Source organism: Equus caballus, chromosome 1 (assembly GCF_041296265.1).
Source record: "Equus caballus isolate H_3958 breed thoroughbred chromosome 1, TB-T2T, whole genome shotgun sequence".
NCBI classification, from domain to species: Eukaryota; Metazoa; Chordata; class Mammalia; order Perissodactyla; family Equidae; genus Equus; species Equus caballus.
This window is the reverse complement of record NC_091684.1, coordinates 121,034,616-121,050,226: the sequence shown is the minus strand read 5'-3', so window position 1 is coordinate 121,050,226 and position 15,611 is coordinate 121,034,616. Positions and strand designations below refer to the sequence as shown.

General features: G+C 44.3%; 1 protein-coding gene across 8 annotated transcripts in view; it reads right to left on the bottom strand.

Moving 5' to 3' along the window:
• Positions 1-1,126: 1,126 nt before the first annotated feature.
• LOC100060521 (neuronal acetylcholine receptor subunit alpha-7) overlaps positions 1,127-15,611 on the bottom strand; it is a 108,354-nt gene continuing 93,869 nt past the window's right edge. For all 8 annotated transcript variants that reach the window (XM_070268397.1, XM_023651691.2, XM_070268371.1 and 5 more), the window contains 5 exons: positions 14,457-14,624; positions 12,989-13,183; positions 11,646-11,732; positions 8,789-8,898; positions 1,127-4,667 (listed from right to left, as the gene is read on the bottom strand). In XM_070268397.1, coding sequence (XP_070124498.1) covers positions 4,149-4,667; positions 8,789-8,898; positions 11,646-11,732; positions 12,989-13,183; positions 14,457-14,511 — 966 coding nt within the window. In that variant the 5' untranslated portion in view covers positions 14,512-14,624 and the 3' untranslated portion in view covers positions 1,127-4,148. The remainder of the gene's footprint in view (positions 4,668-8,788; positions 8,899-11,645; positions 11,733-12,988; positions 13,184-14,456; positions 14,625-15,611) is intronic.

Here is a 15,611-nt window from a genome sequence, read left to right as displayed (position 1 = left end):
AAATAAAATGGAAGAAGTCATTTCATTGAAAATGGTAGTCAAATGATAAAATATCTAGAAATAAACAATGAGAAATTCATAGGACATGTTCGAACAAAACCATAAAACTTTACCGAGTGACATAAAATTAGTTTTTGAATGCAAGCCTAGTGTTGAGAAGCCACAGCTGGTGTATTGAATTAAGAATATGCAGATTATGACCTGCTGAATGAGGGGGCACAAGCCACCCACAGAGGTCACCAGATAGTTCCCTCAGCATCCAAGCTTCCTCTTTGGGGAAGTAAAACCCATGGTGTCATTTTGACTGAAGGCACAGTTTCAATACACCCACACAAAGGAAGCAGAGTCACAAGATTTATTACAAATCCAGAAGCAAGGGGGTGCAAAGACCTGGGGAAAGGGCAGCCCTCCCGCCCAGGTCAAGGGCAAACAGGAGATAGAGAGCAGGGTAGCAGCACCTATTACTTATAAGATGGTTGAGGCAAAAGTCACTAACTTTTCCCAGGCTTAACTCTCAGTGGTCATTTTAAAAGGTGACCCTAGAAAATCAGAGTGGGAATTTATGGTGGCCATCCTAAACTCAGGTCCTCTGTGAGCATGGTTGCCATACCGTAAAATGTCTAGGAAGCAACTCAGAAACACAAAGTTATTGTTTCAGAAAAAGAAAAGTTGTTTTCTAATCACATTAGATAGCAGTATTCTTGAATAAGAAGATCCAATTAATCTACAAATTTATTGTGACCCCAATTTAAAAAAAAGATGTATGTGTGTGTGAGAGAGAGACAGAGTGTTGAGGGGAATGTTAACTTGGAAATATTGATACTAACATGAATTATTGATACTACTATGAATAAAGGCTTAGAAATTAAAGGCGTTCATAGGGAGATAAATCAATGAAACAGAAATGGACCCAAACACTTAAAGGAATTTAGTTTACAAGGAAGGTGGCATTTTGAATGGGAGAAAAGATTATAATTGTATTATGGGAATGTGCTGTTATATATTTTATTGGTGGAACTGACCAACTGTTTAGAGGGAACACAATGCATCTCTACCTCCATTTTGTGCAATAAATGAATTCCAGAGAGTTAGAAGATATAAAGGTAAACAAATGAAACCATAAGGATTTAGAAGAAAATATGAGTAAGTTTATTTATAATCTCACAATGGGGAGGGACTTTTAAAACTGGAAACAAATCCCAGGATCTTACAAAGGAAAATATGGATAAATTGACAACATAAAACTTTAAACTTTCTATATGCAAAAAAACAAATCAATAACATCAAGAGACAAATAATAAACAAATAAAAATATTTTCAAGGCATAAGACAGAAAGGTTCCAAAGTGTGAAAATTAAGAAAAAGCCAAATAACCTAATTGAAAATTGTGGAAAGGACATAAATTTACAAAATTTGCAATTACCAAAAAACATTTGAAAACATCTTTGACTTCACTCATAATAAAATAAACTAGAACAGTATTGTAATATCATTTTTCACCAATCATATTGGAAAAAAATTAAGTTTGATAATACCCAGTGCTGAGAAAGCTGAGAAACCAGCCCTTTCATTATACTCTTGGTAGGTGTATCAACTGATGAGTTTTTGGAGGCTAATCTGGCAATATCTAAGAAAATGTTCAATGCATATAGCCTTAAATCCAGCAATTCCATTTCCAAGTTGGAATTTATACCAAGATATAATCAAAAAAAGTATGCTAAGATGTAAGTACAAGGATGTAATTATAGATTTGTGTATAAAAAACGGAAATGCTTTATATGTTCGCTAATAAAAGACTAATCAAAGAAATTATAGTCCACCAAAACAATGGAATGTTAAGCAGCTATTAAGAAGAATGAGGTAGATCTTTATGTGTTGTTCTGGAAAGATCTCTGAGATAAAACACTAAGTGAAGAAAGCAAGGCCATGCATAGCATGAGTGCTAGAAAAGGAATGTCTCTCATGCCCCCTCCTTGCCCTCCCTCCCTTCCTTTCCTCCTTTTCCCAGAAGTTCATCGGTGGTCCCTATGAAAAGAAAAAACAGACAGCGTGGGAGGCCTTTGTGTTTAGACATTCACACTTTTCTAACCATATGTGCATCTTTTCCTTATTTTTACTTTTTTAAAAATGGCAGAGTAGTTATTTGGATGGTAAAAATATGAACTACTTTTGCTTTTCTTATGTTTTTCTATATAAAATACAAGACCAAAGTGTTTTTTTTTTAAAGCAAAAATGTAGCAGGGATCAATTTTTGGATAGCAATAAGAAATGAAGTATCCTCTTTATATATCAAAACACTCCACTTGTTTCTAAAGACACTTTAATAGAAAAAAAACAGAAAGAAAATATTGTGCATTGTTCATCCATCCCATGTAGAACGAGCGGACTCTGAGGACGACCCTGCTCCAAATGGTGTGATGCTGGAATGCCCTTACTCATCAACCTTCTTGTCGTAAACAAGACGTCCACAGGTGCTCACACACATACACACAGAGCATGCTCAAGCCTCCATCTTCCTCAGTGCAAACAAATCCATGTGCACTACCCAGAAATGAGTGAAATAAACAGCTGGAGAAATGTATGCAGTTTCTATTGCTCTGAAAATCTAATCTTCCTTCATGATGTACCCATCTCGGGGGTTAGAGGAAAGTAAAGATTCCTAGGAGCTCAAAGCCTTCTGTAGTTTTGAGCTCTGAGTAGTTACTGAATGAAACAATAGAAGAGAAGAGATTTTCTTGTGTCTCCCTCCGATCTCATTAAAAAATAAGAAGAATGGGAAGAGGCAAGGTGACTGTTGTCAGCTAGATAATCTAAGCAGAGAATTGTGTCACCACTTCGGTTTAAAATTAAAGTTTTCCTTGCTTTTAAAACACGCATCTCCAGTGAATCCACCCATTCAGCTGGCTTCCTAGGACGAAGCTGGGTGGACAAGCTGTGGAGAAGCAGATTCCCAAAAGCCAGAAACTGAAGCTACTGGCTGTGCAGCCTCTGTTAGCCTGCCAGCCCCTTCTGGTGACCACCACTGGTCTGTCATCCAGGAAAGTCATCAGCCACACCATCCCCTCCCCAGTTCCGGCCACACAGGGAACCAGAAAAGGTCCCGGCCTCTGCCCCCTGGCCCTGAGACATGGAGAATAAGCATAGAATACTTTTACTTTATGTTGTGCATTTGTACAGATCCATGAATTTCTAACACTAATCAACCCCACTACATTTGAAGCATCTAATGCATTTAAAAAAGACCAGAAAACACATAGATGGTTTAATTTAGATTTAGCTAATACGTTGCGCTGGTAATTCTAATAGAACTCTATCTGTCCTTTGGATTTTTCAAAATAGAGCAGACTCACTGAACCGGCTCCCCAGTGTCTGGGGAAGCACAGGAAGCTTGAGAGTTGCCTGGGATCTACAGAAATCCCCCACTTGACTGGGTCTGGTCCTAGTTCAGAACTGACAACACCTATGTCCCTCCCGATTCCCTTGACAGGATAGTTTGGCAGAAATCAGGCAGGAAAAAATATAATTTACAAGACCAACTGTCTGTTCTTTTGTTTTAAGTAGAAACAGCATAAAACTGTTTCTCTCCACCATCTTTGGTAGAGAAATATAAAAACTGAATTAAATGAAAACCAGCAGTTAGGTTTTTAGTTTTAGTTTAGTTTAGTTTCCTTTCACCAGTTAATTATTTGAATGGATTTAGTGAGTTTGGTTTATTATTATTAGTAGTTTCAATCTAAGTTTGTACACAGGCAAAAGCGTATGTGGCATTTTCATGTAGGCCTTCATGGCAAATGACATGCAGGCATGCAGACCAACTGTACAGGCCTCCCCTGGCAGTCCTGAGCTACCCGGACCTCTCTGAAGAGCTTCCCAGGCAGTGGGGAAAGGGAAAAATGACCTCTCTGTGGTCCTGCTGCCCTTAGGGTGTCCCAAGGATATCAAGTAGCCCAACGGAGAGGATTAAACAAAAACGTGCTGAGATCCTATCACTGAAAGTAACAAGGAAACTGTAACCGCCATCACTGACAGTGCCAAGCGTACATCAGAGTCCTCACATTTAATGCTGCTGTGGGATTAGCACCCCAAATTCGCCCCAAGCCAACATCGCTGATCTGTGCGTTTCCTACACACTGGGAACCAGGACCGAGTTAAGCGAAGTCCTTGGACACAGCCTCGACGAAGTTTGGAGCCGACATCAGGATGCCAATGGTGCAGATGATGGTGAAGATGCAGAAGGCCATGAGGCACAGACGGTCCACCACGCAGGCCGCGAACTTCCACTCGCTGCAGACGGCCTCACTCTCGTCCTGGCAGCGGAAGCGGTTGGCGATGTAGCGGACCTCCTCCAGGATCTTGGCCAGGTCCGGGTCTCCCTCGGACGGCTGCCCGCCATGCAGCAGGTGCTCGTCATGCGTGGGTGAGCAGGCCATGCGGCCGCACACAACTCCGGAGTCGGGGGTGGGGGCGCAGTGCACTCCTTCTAGACCTCGGAAGCCAATGTAGAGCAGGTTGCCATTGGTGGCCGGCGGCCCAGCCACCGCGCTCATCTCCACGCTAGCCAGGCTGCAGCGGCGCTGCTTGTGCTGGCAGGCGGGACGCACCTTGTCCTCCCCTGGCCTCTTCATGCGCAGGAACCACGCACACCAGTTCAAAAGGATGACTCTGGTCTGAGGAAACAACAGAGTGTTAGAAGCGGCCGGGAAGTGTGCATCAGGGGATCCAGATAGCAAGATGATCCTACACTACCAGTCCTACTTCTTGGATTCCCGGGGTGACAGGCCCCTTCTCCTTCCCAGGTGAGTTTACACAGGCAAGCAGTGCTAATGTTACAACTGTTGAGTCAAATGTGAGGCAAGAATAAAACCAGTGCAGAAAATTACCCAGGGAAGCAGCTGAATTCCTCTTTATGGCAGGGACACTGCCATCTCAGGAAGACAGCCACATGAGAGGAGAGGGCTGTCTTGGAAAGAGAGCCCTGAGCTGTGTGAACAGGGCAAGTCACTTTCCCTCTCTGATCCTTCCTCATCTGTAACCAGGGACTCTCATACCAAACTCCCTGTGAGGGAGCCCAGCGTGCCACAGCAAACTCACAGGCGTGGCTGAGAGATTTTAACTTTTCAAGGGCAACCTGGTGACATCTGTCAGACTCTGCATGAAGCTCTAGCTTTAAGGGGTTCAGACTGCAATATTAGATCGCTCCATCCCTTGAAATGATGTCATATCATTGCAAAGCAGGTTTCTGAAGTTGTTCTAATAAAAACCAAGTGCCAAGAAAGTTAACATGGAATAGCAAATGAGGGTAGTGTGCTCGCAAGTTTTAAGAGGTTGTGCTGTGCCAAGAGGGGCTAAATTGTCAAGGCATAAATACTTAGCAAATTGTTTTGACCTACTGAATAAACAGAACTGTTAGGTATTTCTTTTACCCTAGGAGCTCTGCGAGAAAAACCCTGAGACATTAAGGTGCTATGAGCCAAGAAAGTTTAGGAACCTCTAACCCAACTCATTAGGATGCAGTGAAGACTGAATAAGATGGTTTGCGGGAAAGTAATTTGAAAAGCCAGAGGCAGGGGTTGGCAGACTTTCTGTAAAGGACCAGACAGTAAATATTTTAGCTGTGTGGGCCATAGGGCTCTGTTGCAACTACTCAGCTCTGCTGATATGGTACAAAATCAGCCATAGACAGCATGCAAAGGAGCAGACATGCCTGTTTTTTAATAAAATTTTATTTGCAAAAGCACATGGTAGGCTGGATCTGGCCTGCAAGGCCAGTTTGCTGACCTCTGGTCTAAAGTGTTTTATAAACCTATGTTACCTGCATGCATAGAAGACGCTAGAGAGAAATCATTTTCTTGTTTTTTGCCTCTAATGAAAAGAAGGGAGCCATGTGAGTTCTCAAGTCTGGTTTACAAAAGCATTCCTGCAAGCCTATTTAGACAAGTACATGAAAAGTGGGCCCTTTCCATGAAATCATCCAGATACTGATTTCATTTTAATTTTGGTTTATGATGGTGGGCAAATTCCATCAGCAGCATAGCAGGCATGACTCCCATCTGTAAGTACAGGCAGTAAGTTGTGAAGTTCATATCTGCAGCACTTTCTTGGTGACCACATTTATGACATTTTATCAAAGATAATTGCAGTAGACCAGCTGAGTTCCTCTCCAGTCTGGAGACAGGCAATGAAAAGAACGAGAAGGCGTAAGAGCCGTTTCACTGCAGCTATAAAGATAGCCCTTTCTTCCTAGCAGGTGGCATTCTATATCCTGCCTACATCGCACGGGGAAACCTCCAGAGCCTGGAAAGGCTGTCTGCAGACCCTGGAGGATTTTCCATGATCAGTAAGGAGCAGGGACACATGGTCCCATGTGAATCCTTGGGTGAGAGTGGCCCTCCACATGTGGATCAAGAGACACGCCATCTCACTTGAGCCTTTCAGGGCTTTGTGAAGTGACTATAATTCTTCTATTTTACAGATAAAGAAGCTGAGGCTCAAAGACATTAATAAATTGGCTCAGGGTCACATAGTGAGCAAGTCACCTAACGTGTTTAGACTTCCACAGCCTCATCCAGAAAACGGTCCACTAGGTTCCCTTTAAGCCTCCAGTGACTTTGTCCAAACCCCCACTTGGAAGGCACCTGAAAGCCTGGGCCAGAGCCCATGGAGCACACTGGGCAGTGAGCGTGTCCAAACCCAGAGGCAGCCGTGCACATGGAGAGCTGAGCAGAAGTGCCTGATACTTCTCCTTCCCCGTGGGGGTCTGCATATCCCTTCAGCACATCTCAAGCTAAGTCTATTTTGAATTCCATGGCCTGAATCATTAGCTTTCAAGGCTAAAGAATCTCAAAAGATGAAATTATCCTCTTGGCACTTATCAAACTGTGCTCATGACCCTTCTGCTAAGTTATAGTTTTGATTCTGGCTGTGCAAATGTCACATAATGCCACTGCACCCAGCAGCATATTCTTCATAGCAACAGATCATAATAAAAGTTCCTTGGAGGCTGCTTATGTTTCAGATACACATGGAAAGAAAGAAAAATGCAGTGTGCTATATAAAATGAGAGAGAGAGAGAGAGATCCGAGCTTCACATTTCATTTGTAGCCATTGGTTGTAAGATGCTCTTGTGCTGAGAGGTGAATAATTAGCATATGCTCTTAATTAAGATTTTTCTGGAACAGTAAAGTGCTACCAGGTCATTAAAAATGGTTTTCTGTCTTCATGTCTTAATTCCCTTATCTTTACATCACTCAAAACATAAGAGAGTAGATGTGTTTATACTTTTGTATTTGCATAAATAAACACTAGAAGGAAAAAGTGGGAATTAACTAAAATGGTTATCAGTATTGGTGGTGAAAGCAGGGCGAGGGGCAGGAATGGGAGCAGGATTTCTCTATGCAAAATTGTACTTTCATTTTGACTTTTGAAACATGTAAATGTCTTACCTATTTCAAACACACAGATGGACAGACAGAAAGTGGATCAGGATTATTAGAAAGTCAGACGAGAACATAGATGAATGTGTGCAAATGTGTCCCAGCTTTTAAGCTAGGAGGTGAGGGGTTTCTCAAAACAAGCCCATGCACTGAAGAGATGTGACCTGTGTGGGAGGTGGCACCATTTTGGGGAGCTCACTCTACTGCTGATGCAAGGAGCTATGAGAGAGAGAGTCCTTATTAAATTTAAGAACTCGCCATGGAAAAGAACCCAAGGGGACACAGTAACTTTGTAAAGCCAAGTTTTTTTTTTAAAGCGGTCTTTCCTAAGTTAACTCTTAGGTAACTGTAAATTATCCCACAATGAATATTTTTTAGAAGGCCTAGGAATTCCCTGTTCCTGGAGGTTGAGGAAATGCATCTTTCATCCTGCAGCTGCACTTAGCTTGCTGGTGAGGCCTGGACTCCCTTCTGAACTTGGATGCAAGGTTGTGGGTCTCCAAAGACAGGCTCATTTTGGCATGAAAGGGTTTCTTTAGCTCCCAGTGGTCCCCAGGCCACATGCTCTGGACAGGAAGACGGGAAGTTCTGCAGGGCCCAAGTAAGAGGCCGGGCAGAGGCAGCCCTCCCCTGTCCCAGGTTTTGTTACACCACAGGGAGGTGAGGAAAGCCCAGGCCCTGCTCGGCCCTAATCGAGGTTTCCTGAGTGTCAGGTGAGGGTGGTTGTAGAGCTTCGGAACCTGGACTCTGAAGGACTCTGAAGGAGTGGGTGGGCAAGCATCAGCAAACATCACAAGGCACTAGGCAGGTGTGGCCTAGACTAAGACGACACACTATTATAATCAATCATTAATTTTTCATTCATTTTCTTTTATCCCATCCCTCTTCCCCACTGGTAACTACTAAACTTAACATTATAAGTTTTGGTTAGATTACATTCCTAGGTGTACTGAATGTATATATTCTTGCATAGCTCACTCTGTGTCTTACTCTTATCACTCCTCATTCTGCTTTGAGGATCCAGCCATGTGGCTGTGTGCTCATCTCGTCCGTTGCTTTACAACAGCTGCACAGTTATCCAGAGTAGATGCAAATGTAGTTTTAAAAACACCATGCTAGCAAAATACATGAACAGTCAGTGTATGAGTCCTGCTCTGGAATGTGAGTTTGTAAGCCCAGTGCCCAGGACCCTAAAAGCATGCTCACTATCTGTCTACTATGCAGAGAGAGATGCAGCTAGGTGAGGTCATGTAAGAAATACAGCTATTTGTTTAGGAATGCTAGCTGTTTGTGGGATTTTTGAAATAGATAAATCATCTGTGGAGCCTCCTTTGGGGACGGTTGGAGGAACGCACCCACTTGGGCATCTTGCCGCCATCGGGGTCGTGGTGGTGGTACTGCAGCACAATCACTGTGACGACCACAGAGAGGCCAACGATGATCATGGTGCTGGCGAAGTACTTGGCTGCAGAGAAAGCAGATGCAGGTGAGACCCAGGGCCTCCAAGGCACAAACATCACAGGGCAGGGGCAGACCCACACTGGGTGACAAAGCCTGAAAGCAGGGCAGGGCTACTTCTGGCCTGCAGTCCCCCGCCCACAGACCAGCAGGCAGAGGCCAGCCCAGAGCACAGAGATCTGCCTTTCTATCCCATCCTGGTGAGTAGCCTTGCCTAGCTCACTGCACTTTCATGAACTCTGTCTGCCTCCTCCTTCACTGAGACTTAACAGGCCTCTCAGGACAGTGATAATCTTGTTCCCAAGAGAAAGCACATGGATCGTTATCAGAACTGAAAACACCTGGATTTGAGGATATGGTCACCATCATGATGACTAAGGGCCACAGATGCGCTCCAGGGGCGTAACAAGGACAAACCTGCGCATCACCTGGCTGTCTTATAAGGCCTGGACATTTAGGCGCAATTGTGGAAAATGCGTCTGGCCCCTTTTATCCAGAAACACCAGGGGGTGCTAGTTGTCCAGCCTGAGGAAGAGGTTAGCAGCAGTGACTTTTCAGGCTAAGAATATCAGCTTCAGCTCTGATGGGCAAGGAGGTATTACTCTACCTTGGCCCAGGTGAGAAGGAGCATGGAACATCTGAAAGAGTTCCCCACCCTGGGGTCCACTGGCTGCCATCTGTGAGTTTCGACAGGCTGCTCTGCCTCTCTGGGCCTCAGGTTCTTCAGCAGTACACCAGGGATGGAAATGTAAGATTGGTGCAGGAATTAGCAATTATATGGGCGAAAGGTCTAGGAGAAAGCCTGGCACAGGGGAGGTGTTCTTTAACTCGCAACTCTATTAAACCCTCAGTGTATCTGTCTGCCCAAGGGGCCTGAGCTCTAAGCAGAAAGCATCCTGGCACAGAGGCTAAGTGTACGGCCACACACCTGGTTAAGAACACCTCCTGCTCTCCAGGCAGGCAGGAACTCACTGCTCTCCCATGGAGACAAAGAGGTACCTGCGAGGAGCTACCAGAGGTGGATATTTGAGACTTCAAGTTCGCATCAGGGACCTCCAAGAAGGAGAAGGAAAGTGAACCAAACCATGACTGTTATGGTTTAATCGTGTCCTCCTAAAATTTATGTTGAAGCTCTTACCCCAGCACCTCAGAACGTGACTGCATTGGAGATGGGCCATTAAAGAGATTATTAAGTTAAAATAAGGTCGTCAGTGTGGGGCCTGATCTAGTCTGACTGCTGTCCTTATAAGAAGAGGAACTTTGGACACACAAAGAGACACCAGGGATGCCCAAAGAGAGGAAAGACCAAGTGAGGACACGACGAGAGGGTGTCCATCTACAAGCCAAGGAGGGAGGCCTCAGGAGAAACCAAACCTTCCAACACCTTGACCTTGGATTTCTAGCTTCCAGAACTGTGAACAAATAAATTTCTGTTCTGTAAGCCACTCAATCTGTGGAATTTTATTATGGCAGTCCTAGCAGACTAATGCAATGACCTATGGAAGGATCCAGGATCAATGGACACCCTGAAATCCCAACACCACAGGTCAGAGACCAACAGCATCCCATCCTTCTAGACGAAAGCTATGCATCAACCTAGGCTCTCCCAGCGGGTTCACCAGTCAAGGCAGGGCCAGCCGACTGCCCCATTAATGGTGCTTTCTGCTGTCAGTCTCTATCGGCAGCATTGTGTTGAAAGGTAGAAAGAATGGGTCAGACCATCAAACTGAAAGGTAGTTCCTCACTCTCTGGATGGTAGTAAGAGAAGTATGACACCCACAAACGTTTTTCATACCAACAGTCTCTCTGGCAAAAGTATTACACATACAGGAAGTTCGACACAAAGGGCCTTGGTTTCTTAGTTTTTGAAGCCTAAGGGTATCCATGTAAGACTCCCCCATTCCTACCCATCCTTAGTTAACTACACAGGACAGCCTTTAGGTAGGAATGGGCCAACAGGAGTAATAACAGACTGCATTCCTGAGGCTGACCACCACCAAATGGGAGGGGGACTTCCATATTAAACCTAATACCCATTGGGAGATGTTTGCTTCTGGTCCTCACAACTAGCTTAGAGGTCTGGTCCCTAATCAGGAACAGAACCCTGCCTTCAGTGGTGAGAGTGCTGGATCCTAACCACTACACCATTGAGCACCCCTCCACATGCTCCTACTTGCTCCAATCCAGGGCGGCACATGGCAACAAGTGATGCTGTCCCCTGTTTCTGTCGTCCCTCCCTGGGCAGAATGCCATGCCTTACATCTGTCCTGGCCAAAACGTATTTGTCCTCTTCACATCTCCTCACATGCTTGATCTTTATACAGAGACATTGAGTTATCTCAGAAAACAATGGCTAAGAGTTAAAGTGTGTGCTCCTCCCATGTTAGCAAAGGATTTGTGGAAAAACAATGACAAATGAAAATAACGAATCTCTAGTGGTAAAATCTTTGGCCTCATAACAAGCATGAGGGGGAGAATTAGGGGAGGAAGGGGGCATTTCTGCACCTTGCAGCCAAACCACAAAACTGGACTCTCCGCTCTCCTTACACGTGCCCAGGTGAGCAGAAGCCACGGATCACTCTGAATAGTTAAAGCAAGTCATATCCTCACAGCAGAAAATGGGGCTCTCCATTTCTCCAAAAACTGACGCTCTCCAGGGCCCCAGAGGACGCGTTTCTGCTCCCTGCCTGTGCTAGGAAGTCCTGAGCATTCTCTAAGCCTATCTCTTTCAGAGGAGCCCGACTCTTGCCTTACCTATCAAGGGCACTGAATCAGATGTTGCAGGCATGATCTCAGCCACCAGCAGCATGAAGACAGTAAGAGACAGTAAAACTGTTATTCCTGAAACACAAACACACAGCAGCGCCTGAGACAGAACAGATGATGGGGCCTAAAGTCCATCTAACTGGGTTCCTAACCTGAGATTCAGAGAAATAGGGAGGCGTTGGGGGCGGGGGTCTGTGGCTTTCCTGAAACTGAATGCATGGTTTTCTGTACATATGGGCATGGGCATTTTTCTGGGGACAGTCCATGTCATTATCAGAGTCCCTGGTGGAGACAGGTTTAGGAGCCAGACCTTTAGAACAACACAAAATGAATTATTGAACTTAGTACTAGTCTCTCTCATTTTCTTTATTATGTTAGTATTGAGAGGTAGTTTGATGTAGCAAGAAAAAGAAAACATGCAGTCCAAAGGCCTGGCATCCAGTCTTGACTGTGCTACTTACTAGCTGCATGACCTTGGATAAGTCATTTAACATGCCCGAGCCTCAGAATCAGAAGATAGTTGTTTGAGAATGATTTCTTTTTTTTTCTTTCTTTTCTTTTTTTGAGAAAGACTAGCCCTGAGCTAACATCTGCCACCAATCCTCCTCTTTTTGCTGAGGAAGATCAGCCATGAGCTAACATCTGTGCCCATCTTTCTCTATTTTCTATAAGTGGGATGCCTGCCACAGCATGGCTTGATAAGCGGTACGTAAGTCTGCACCCAGGATCCGAACCAGCGAACCCTGGGCCACTGAAGCAAGGTGTGAACTTAACTACTGTGCCACTGGTCTGGCCCTGAGAATGACTTCTTCAGGTACTAAATATCATCATTAGAAACTCTGTGAGATGTTGAGAAACTCATTTCACCATTCTAAATCTGAGTTTTCTTATCTTGTTATTGGATGATCATAAGGAATTATGCCCTGTGAGGCAATATACAAGTGCAGGTTGATACTATTTCTTGTCCACAACGATGCTGGTTGGTTGCCACCAAGGAACAGGGTGGGTGGCAGGAAGGCAGAAAGCACAGGCCCCCAGAGGAGAACTGATCCCTTCTTTGATGTTCTCATCCTCTGTGTGGAATCAGAGGATCCTATTGGCATCTCAGGAGGGCATGGCCATCCAGCAGAGCCTAAATCAGGAGCCTGTGGTGGCAGGGAGATGCCCTCAGCTAGGAGGTCAGTGTGTGAGGCACTAAGCAGGCCCTGCAATATCTCCACACCTGGAGCCCTGACGTGCCCCTCCGCTGTCCACAGTGAGCCCTAGAGAGCTGACCTCAAGGCAGGGCCCTCCAGCCATCCCAAACTCCCTCCACAGGTCCAGGCACTTACCAAGCGAGATTTTCTCTCCAGAGTCTGCAGGGAGCAAGAAGACGAGGAGAGCAAGGGCTGAGATGAGCACACAAGGGATGAGCAGGTTGAGGCCGTAGTAGAGAGTCCTGCGGCGAATGGTCACTGTGAAGGTGACGTCCGGGTATGGCTCTTTGCAGCACTCATAGAACTTCTCACTTCTCTTACCGGGGATTCCTCCATGGGAAGGGGGAAAAAAGGAGGCTGTTGTTTGAATAAAATCACCCTGTTTATTCATTTTTTTCTTTTTTTATTTTTTGAGGAAGATTAGCCCTGAGCTCACATCTGCTGCCAATCCTCCTCTTTTTGCTGAGGAAGACTGGCCCTGAGCTAACATTCGTACCCATCTTCCTCTACTTTATATGTGGGACACCTACCAAAGCATGGCTTCCCAAGCGGTGCCATGTCCACACCCAGGATCCAAACCCATGAACCCCAGGCTGCCGAAGCGGAACATGCGAACTCAACTGCTATGCCACTGGGCCAGCCCCCATTTGTTCATTTTAATGGATATAGCATGTAAACATAGCCATGGAGTTTGCTAAGTGCTAAAAAATTGAGTAATCATTGTTCGAATAAGCACTTTCTGGTTTATTATAGTTATTTAAGGGTATTTTAGTAATATTTGAACAAATTGGCAGATTTTTTTTGATGGATTGGAATTACATGTGCTATAGGCTGAATGTTTTTGTCTCTCCAAAATTCATATTGGGGGGACATAGATGTTGAAATCCTAACACCCAAGGTGATAGTGTTAGGAGGTGGGTCTTTGGGGAGGTGCTTAGGTCACAAAGGGGAGCTCTCATGAATGGGATTATTGTCCTTATAAAGGAGGCTTCAGAGTGCTGCCTAGTCCCTTCTGCCATGTGAGGACACAGCCAGAAGACAGCCATATATGAACCAGGAAGTGAGCCCTCGCCAGATACCCAGCCTGCCAGCGCCTTGATCTTGGACTTTCCAGCCTCCAGAACCATGAGAAATAAATGTCTGTTGTTTATAAGCCACCCAGCCTATGGTATTCTGTTATAGCAGCCCAAATGGACTAAGACACCATGATTATAAGTAATGCATTGCAAACTTCACCCCACTATAAATGTAATTATTGTTTTTCTATTTAAAATCATCAAATATAGATAGGTTCCCATCACCTGCAATTTGCTGACCAACCTGACGTTAGGAATCAAGCAGATTCGAATGATGTAGCGATGCCTTTAATAGCACTGACTTGTGTTTAAATGTGCATAACCACAAGTTCCTCATGGAAAGCACTGAATTTTCTAATTGTTTTTTCTTTCTCATCCTATAGCTCTCAGGAAATTATGGAGAATGCTGCAGGGTTCAATAAATGCTCACACTGAAAAGCAGAGTGGAAAATCCCAGACTTTAACCTGGCGCAGGAATAAAGCAGCTTTTTTCTAGGCTGCTGGTCTCACGTCTTTGCTGGGCTTACCCACAAGGTCCCATTCTCCATTTGGGATATAGCTGCTGATATCCGCTTCCTGCATCTGTAGATCCAAGGACCACCCTCCGTAAGACCAGGACCCAAACTTCAGTTTGCAGTGCTGCACATCAAAGGGGAACCAGCGCACGTCAATGTAGCAGGAGCTCTTGAATATGCCTATGTGGGCAATGGGAACAGTCAGGAGACCAAAATGGAAGCTGACTGAGATGTGCTTTAAATACACAGTCGTCTCACACTGCTGGCGGGAATGTAAATTGGTGAGGCCATTATGGAAATAGTATGGAGGCTCCTCCAAAAATTAAAAATAGAACTACCATATGATCCAGTGATTCCACTTCTAGGGATATATCCAAGGGAAATGAAATCATTATCTAAAGAGATGGCTGCACTCCCATGTTCACTGCAGCATTATTTATAATAGCCAAGATATGGAAACAACCTAAGTAAACTAAGTGTTCATCAACGGATGAATGGATAAAGAAAAGTATACGTATTAATCACACACACACACACACACACATTCAATGGAATATTATTAAGCCTTAAAAAATAAAGAAATCCTGCTATTTGCAACAACATGGATGAACCTGGAGGGCATTTTGCTAAGTGAACTAGGCCAGACAGAGAAAGGCAAATACTGTATGGTATTACTTGGATGTAGAATCTGAAGACAAAAAAATGTTGAACTCAAAGAAACAAAGAGTAGAATGGTGGTTGATGGGCTAGGGTGTGGGGGAAGTGGAGAGAGGCTGGTAAAAAGGTATGAACTTTCAGTTATAAGCAGATAAGTTCTAAGGATCTAATGTGCAGCATGGTGACTGAAGTTAATAATATTGTTTACTTGAAACTTGCCGAGGAGTAGCTCTTAAGAGTGCTCATACACACACACACACACAAAATGTAACTATGTGAGGTGATAGGTATGTTTATTAACGTGACTGTAGAAATAATTTCACAATGTATATGCATATTAAATCATCATGTTCTACACTTTAAGAATATTATAATTTGGTCAGTTATACCTCAATAGAGCTGGGAAGATCATTTACATAAATAAATACATGGCAGTCCTTTGTTCTCTATCGTCAAAGGCTGTTCCTAAGATGCAGTGCCTAATCTTCATGGAGTAAAATGTTTGTTAGC